The following is a 7,214-nucleotide window of genomic DNA, read 5'->3' on the forward strand; positions in this document are numbered from 1 at the left end:
GCACTTCTCCATAGGTGTTTCCAGGACCAGTCATGCCCTTGCTGTGGGCAGCCAGAGGGAGATACCGGCCCAGCAGCCCCACTCCTGCCTCTCCATGGCACGGGTTTGGGATCAGCCATCTGTATGGCAGCCCCTTCCTGGTGCCTGAACCGCAGCCAGGGCTGGCGGAGGCAGATCAAAGTATTTCTCTGCGCCGTTCAAAATAGATGACACAATTTGGGGCAGGTTTCGTAAAGACGAAGCTGTGCAGAAACAGAGAGCATATGTGCACCTCGCACTTCGCTCAGCGCTCCAGGCTCCTCTCCCGCTGCCTGGCAGCTATTTCTCAGCTCTGCTCGCAGCCCCCTCATCCCCCGGTTGCTTTTGTGGAAGAGGCACCCTGCTGGAGACCCGGCTTCCTTTTATAGCCCTGAATGTGACTCGGAGGTCGCTCGGCTCTGCTCCCCCCACACGCTTCGATATCGGCAATGGCCCAGCGGGAGGGGATGAAGTTTTTCCCCATTGCCTTTCCACAGATGGATCGCACCCTGCCTGCTGTCCCAGGAGCCCTGCAGAGCCGAGCCAAAAGCCTCCCAGTGTTCTCATGCTCTCAGCAAGCCTGAGGAGAGCATCAGGATGCTCAGGGGCAGAGAGGGCCCCTGGAGGCCCAGCCCTGCCCCTCTGTGACCCCCCTTCAGTAATTGGGGTCCCAATTACTGTTAGCAAGGCCACACGCAGGCAGAGCAATTGATGGCTTTTATTGCCAGGTTGTTATAAAGTGGATTGCTCCAGAGCTGTTTGCTGGTGGACATGTGAAATTGCTGTAGTATCTTAAAGGGGGGCAGTGGGGGTGAGGTGAGCAGAGAGAGGGGACTGGGGAAAAAGTCAGAGGAAGCTGAAGCATCTCTGCCTGGAGGAGGTGACATCCCTGGCTGCTGGAGTGACCCGGGCAGGGCCAGGCTCCGGGGCCCTGTGGAAGCTGCTATCCAGGCAGACGTGCTCGGGGCGTGCAGCCCGCGAAGGAGCAGGAAATGGGGCAGACGGGAAGGAGGGGTGCGGCCGTGACCAGCACCCCGTGCAGCCACCCGGCATCGCTGCAACCTGCCCGATCCCAGCCCCGTGGGATGGTGCCAGTGCCGGGGCGGCCCTTTTGCGACTGAGCCCCAGGCAGAGGGCCGGGGCATGGCAGACACATTCCTGAGGCCAGCAGGACGGGACATGGCACCGTTGGGAAGGGCTCCCTTGTTCAGAGGCCACGCGTGCTGGTGCCGCTGGGCACAGGAGCTGCGGGGAACGGGGGCTGAGGCCCGAGGGAGCGGAGCGTGCCTTGGCAGCGCACCCAGGACACTGCCAGCATGTGAGCCCGGCGAGCAGGGACCGGGGACACTGTGTGTGTGTGGGAGAGCACTGGCAGCACAGCTTGAGGACTCGGGTGTGCGGCGGAGGGAGCTGGCAGCGAGCGGGGTGCGAGCACACCGATACGCCGGGCTGGGGACGGGCGGTCCCTGCCCGGGGACAGACGGGCACCGCGCCGTGGGACGGAGCAGGGCTGCGGCAGGTGTCCTGCTCCCAGAGGAGGCCGGGACACCGCTGACCAGGTCCAGCCCGTGCCGGGATCCTCGTTCCCTGCGGCTGCCAAAACCGGCTCCAGGCCAGGATGTGATTCAGAGGGATGAAGCGTGTCCCGTCTCACTGGCGCCAGGCCAGGCGAGAGCCCCGCGGGGGTACGCCGTGTCCCCCGGGCTTTGTGAGGCTCCTGCCCGCCCGCGGGTGCTGCTGTGAGGGGGGGCACACGGGGTTGCCCTGCTAGAGGACGGCACAGAGAGTGTTCCATGGAGTCGAGACCCCTCTCCACGCCGCAGGTACGAAGCAAACTATTTCTCTCCACGCTTGGTGGGCGATACCCGGGAATACCAGCCCGCCTGTTACCGGGAGCCGAGCGGCGCCGGTGCCGGCGGTCCCGGAGCTGTAGCTGGGGGGATTTGCGAGGCTCTCCCCGCCATTTGGGGGGGGGGTTCCGCGCAAGTGGCGGCGCCGCACGCAGCCAGCGCGCCCTGCCCCGCCCCGCCCCGCTGGTGGGCACGGCCAGGCCGTCCCCCTCCTTCCTCCTCCTCCTCCTCCTCCTCCTGCTGCTGCTGCTGCTGCTGCTTCCCGCCCCTCCCGTCCCGCCGCCCCCGCGCCGCGATTTGCCGGTGCCGGCTCCGCCCGCCGCCCCGCGCGGCCGCGGCCGAGGGGCGCGTTCAAACGCGGCGAGGGAAGGAGCGCGGAGCGGAGCCGTGCGGGACCGCAGCGCCGCCGGCATGGTGAGTGCGGGGCCGGGCGGCCCCCGCCGCGCCCCATCCCCCTCCCCCGTGCGCTGCGGCCAGCGGGGCTTTGTCCCGGGCTCGGCCCCGGGCACCGACTGCCCCCTCCGCCTTCTCCGTGCCGGAAATTCCGGCGGGGCTGCGGGGAGGCGCGGAGGGGGCTGCGCGGGGATCCGCGCTCGCCTCCCTCCAGCCCTGCCGTTCCCTCCCGAGTGGAATAGGAATGGGAAAGGGAAAAGGTTTGTGGCCGTATCCTGCCTGGGCACGGCCGGGATTGGGAGCAGATCGCGAAGGAGCCAGGCTGGCCGGACCGGTGTTTTGCCGCCTGGAGGGTGATCCCCTCCCTGCCGCAGGCAGGACACCTTCGGGCTCCCCCGGCGTTTCCCAAACCTCCCACAACCTGACCTACTTCCTCGGCCGCCTGTGCCGGGAGGAGCCGCTGCGGGGCTCGGCCGAGCTGCTCCCCAATGCCGGGGGCTGGATGTGCATCCACGTTCCCCCCCCCATGGGAACATCCACATCCCCTATCCCCGTGCGCGCCCGGTGGCACCGCAGGCAGCCCCGATCCTTCCAGAGGGTCCATCCCTGGTGCCCTTCGTGGGGTGCCGGTGCCCGGAGCAGGTGTTGGGCTCGCAGAGGGAGGTGACAGCGCAGGCCGGGAGCTGTCAGACAGGTTTGTGCGTGGCAGCAATTAAAAGCGGGGTGTTTGTTTACCCGGCGCGTGGTGCTGAGAACCAGGGCAGCTTCCTGGGTGTAACCCGGCCCCGGAGCCCTCGGCGAGGCTGGGAGCGGTGCTGGGGGCTCTGCACACTCTCTATGTCCCCTGCACTGGTGTGAGGCCATCGTCCCCCTCCCTAGCTCTGGGGAGCCAGAGCCGAGGCCGAAGGCATCCTCTCATCCTTCCTCCCCCGGCCACCTGCGCAGGAAGCTGCATTGTCCCGTCCGCATCCTGCCCCTTCCCACCGCCCTCACGCCATGTCCGGCCACGGGGTCCCGGCACGCACGCAGCAGCTGGGCTGTGGCCGCCTGGTCCCTGCCTGGTGCTGGGGAGGGAATGCGTGCGGATGGAAGGGGCCGTGTGGAGCTCGCCCTGCGAGCTGCAGGAGCCCGTGCCGCCCGAGCTGCGCGGGAAGTGTCCCCGTGGTGCCGCAGAGGTGCCCGTCCCGTGCGCGCCCCGGCGAGGCCAAGCTGATGGGCATCCCCAGGGGCATTTTGGGGAGGTCTCCAGAGGGTGTCCGGAGCCGGAGGTCCCGGCGGGGAGGTTGGGTGCCGCCGGGCCGGGGCTGGCGCCAGGCCTGGGCAGGTGCTGCCGGCTCCCGAACTCGCCCGCCTGGCTGGGCGGCAGGTGCCTGTTCTGGTGGCGGCCCCGGCCGCGGGCGGGAGGTGGGGCTGGGTGTGGGAGGAGGCGCTGCACCATGGTGGGGGCAGCGGCGGGGAGCCCCCGCCCCGTGCGTGCTGTGCCCTGTGCCCCGGGAAGCTGCACGGGAGATGGCAGATCCACCCCAGTGCCACGAGCCCGTGTGGGCCCTTGGGGCTGGCTGGGCCAGGGGGTGCCGGGGGTGTGTCCCGGCTTCCCTGACTCTGTCTCTTCCCCGGCAGTGCTGGTTCTGGGCTTTTCTCTAAATCTCCATGGCAGCAGCACAGGGTCCTGTGACCTGTGAGCCCGACACCCGTGTCCTCGGCACCTACCTCTCCTCGGAGCCCGTCGGCGTCGTTGGCAGCATGGGCAGCGTGGGCAGCCTGGTGGAGAAGCAGGATCTGTCCCCCCTGGAGCTGCGGGCCCCGCTGGGCGGCTCGCGGGGGCTCCGGCAGCCCGACGGGTTGCTGCGGAAGGGGCCGAACCAGCGGGAGCTCTTTGGGTACCTGCACGGGGCCAAGAAGGAGACGCGGGCGGAGCGGAAGCACCAGACGCCGGGCGCCTGCTACAAGCGGGACTACGAGAGCGACCGCGAGAACCGGTCCCCCGAGCGCTGCTCCCGCGAGCATCACCGTGGGGCCGACTTCTCCAAGAGCTCCCTGCCCGAGCGGGGCCGCTTCGACAAGGTGAGGCTGTGGGGGCCTGAAATACAGCCTGGTCTGCGAGAGGATGGGGATGGAGCAGGATGATCTGCAGGATGTGGGGATTTTGAGGATGTTCAGGGATATGAAGCTGGGAGTGTGGGGGTTCTCTCTGGCTGTAGAGGCTCATGCTTGATTGACCTTGCTCTTGTTTTTCAGTGCCGTATCAGGCCCTCAGCCTTCAAGGCAGTGGCTGGGAAGGGGCTGGTCTCCATGCAGGGCCTGTCTTCATCCAAGGGGCAGAAGTTGTCCAAGAGCAATGGGAGCCTGCACACGCTGCTGTCGCAGAGCAGCACGGCGGCCCCGCAGCACGGCCCGCTCCGCAGCCACCTGCTCCACGCCATCAGCCTGGATGAGGCCTCTGACTCCAGCCACAACTCCATCCAGAGCTTCCCATCCTACGGCTCCCGCCTCAAGCCTGCCCAGAGCCAGTTCAGCGCCTCCATGGGCCACATCAACCACATCGGGGGCTCCTTGGACAGGGTTTCCCGGAGCCCCAGGGATACCCTGGCCCCTGAGAAGATGCCCCTGTCCTGCAAGAGCATGGCCACCCTGAGCAGGCTGCAGAGCCCTGGCGAGCCCCCACCGCCGTACGAGTTCTCCTACTCGCTGGAGGACGCGGTGAAGCAGCTGGAGGACCGGCTGCAGGAGACGGGAGGGGAGCTGCGGCAGCTCAAGAGGAGCCTCAGCGAGACTGAAGACCCCTTCACACAGGTGAGCCGTGGGGCTGGGGCAGTGCTGGGTGCCCCGGGCAGGGATGTGGGGGTGGAAGGAGCAGTGAAGGAGCTGCTGTGGCGGGTGATGGGCTTGGAATGCCCAAGCATGGGAGGATCAAATATCACAGGACCTCTTGGGGTCCCTCCTGGGGCTGCAGCCTCTCACCAGTGTCCACCTGTGCTGGCAGGCGTTTGAGGACAAGCAGCGGCTGTGGCTGGACGAGCTGGAGGACCTGAAGCAGATGTACATGGCCCGGCTGCAGCAGGTGATGCAGCAGGCGCAGCGCGGGCAGCGGGCGCTGCAGCTGCAGCTCTACAAGGCGCAGCAGGAGAAGAAGCGGCTGCAGGAGGAGCTGAGCCTGCAGCAGTGCCAGTGCGAGGAGACCAAGCTCCGGCAGCCCCAGGGCGAGCATGGCAGCCCCAAACTGGAGGAGACCAAGTGGGAGGTGAGTCCCCTTCTTTCCTTCATTCCTTCCTTCCCTATTGCCACCCTCCTGGCTGTGGGGCTAGGATGGGGACAGCAGTTCCCTGCTCTGGTGTCACTCGGGGTCACAGTACGGGAGGGATGAGCCACGTCTGGTGCTTATGATCTCCATGAGGACAACTTGGGCTGCTGCCACCTCTGGGGTCCTGCTCCCCCAGCCCTTCCTCACTGCTCGCCCGTGCCCTGCAGGTGTGCCAGAAAGCAGCGGAGATCTCCCTGCTGAAGCAGCAGCTCCGGGACACCCAGGAGGAGATGGCTCAGAAGCTGGGGGAGATCTTCAGCCTGAAGACGCAGCTGCGGGAGGCCAAGGCAGAGGTCCAGGCCAGGGACTCCCAGCTGGCACAGCTGGCAGACTCCTTCCAGAGCCCCCCGGAGCCCAGCACCTCGCTGCCTCTGGGCGATGACCCCATGCCGTCGTGCCAGGACTTCCCTGGCTGCGAAACTGATGACTCCAAGTGCCGGGGCCTCCAGAGCGACTCGGCGGAGCCCCTGGAGCGGCAGGTGGAGTGGCTGTGGGCAGAGCTGCTGCGGGAGCGGCGCCAGGGCCAGCTGCAGGCTGTGAACTTTGAGCTGGAGAGGAAAACGTGGCAGGAGGAGAAGGAGAAGGTGCTGCGGTACCAGAGGGAGCTCCAGGCCAGCTACATGGAGATGTACCACCGGAGCCAGGCGCTGGAGCGGGAGCTGCGGCAGCTGCGGGCGGAGCCCAGGGATGTCAGGATCGATTCGCCCTGGATCGAGCGGGTGGAGTCCTCCAAGATCTGAGGGGCGGGATGCCAGTGGGACTGAGAAGGGGGAAGGTCTCTTGCCGCTGCAGTGGGACGATCTCAGGGTGTGCACAAGGACTGGCCCCGCTCGGCGCTGCCCTGGGCTGAAGGACCGATTGCCACAGGGGAGCTTCTCCTTCTTGCAGCACTTCAGGCCCTTCTGGTGGGGGTCTCTGGAGGGCGGGGGGGTCATCTGTGCCAGGGTGGGGGTCTTGCATGTGCCCCGTGCTCTGACTCCAGGAGTGTTTGCCCTGTGATTCCTTCTGCCTCAGGGGCAGAAACCAAGCACCCTGTGAGACATTCCCTGTCCCTCCTGCTCTGCTGCCCCTGTTCCTACAACCCAGTAACTTAATGTCTTGTGAGGAGCAGCTTAAGCCCTGTCCCCCACCCCACTGCCTTGCTGCAGGAGTTGGCAGCTACTGTTTGCAGTGGCTGCCTTGTCAGCAGGGCCCTGGGGCTGGTGGTGCCTCTGGGCAGGCAGAGGAGGAAACCCCGAGGAGTTCTGGTGCTGCTGGGAGGGGGCAGCTGCCCCAGCAGAGGTGCTTCTCGTGTCCCCAGTGTGGAGCTGCTCTGCAGTGGAGGTGGTTGGTTGGTGCAGCTTTCTTCGGGCTGAGATGGGGAAATGCCTTGTGCAAGGAGGGATGGGAACTGGTGCTCTGCCACACTGGGAAGAACGGGGGTAGGAGAGAGGACTGGGGCATGTGCCTGAGCTGGGGAAGAGGCTGGGGTATCCCCTCCCAGGGGAGATGAGGGGGAGCTGGGGAGCCCAGAGATGCTGGAAGGAAAGAGCCCTGCTCTGTGTGTGTAACAGAACCGTGAAGGCCGGGCCCGGCTCTGCACCCCGTTCCTGCAATAAACCCGCATTTCTCTCTCCCGGCCTCTGCTCTGCTTCCCTCGGGGTCGGGGGGCT

General features: G+C 66.8%; 1 protein-coding gene across 2 annotated transcripts; it reads left to right on the plus strand.

Moving 5' to 3' along the window:
* The first annotated feature begins 1,495 nt into the window (after positions 1–1,495).
* Positions 1,496–7,177, plus strand: N4BP3 (NEDD4 binding protein 3). 2 transcript variants are annotated; one of them, XM_053991482.1, is made up of 5 exons: positions 1,496–1,841; positions 3,882–4,325; positions 4,500–5,054; positions 5,245–5,502; positions 5,730–7,177. In XM_053991482.1, the coding sequence occupies exons 2-5, from the start codon at positions 3,912–3,914 to the stop codon at positions 6,300–6,302; spliced, it is 1,800 nt and encodes a 599-aa protein (XP_053847457.1). In that variant the 5' UTR covers positions 1,496–1,841; positions 3,882–3,911; the 3' UTR covers positions 6,303–7,177. The 2 variants fall into 2 exon arrangements, with proteins under 2 accessions (XP_053847457.1, XP_053847456.1); XM_053991481.1 differs by lacking the exon at positions 1,496–1,841 and adding an exon at positions 2,174–2,282.
* The last annotated feature ends 37 nt before the right edge of the window (positions 7,178–7,214 follow it).

This window comes from Vidua macroura, chromosome 15, assembly GCF_024509145.1.
Source record: "Vidua macroura isolate BioBank_ID:100142 chromosome 15, ASM2450914v1, whole genome shotgun sequence".
NCBI lineage: Eukaryota > Metazoa > Chordata > Aves > Passeriformes > Viduidae > Vidua > Vidua macroura.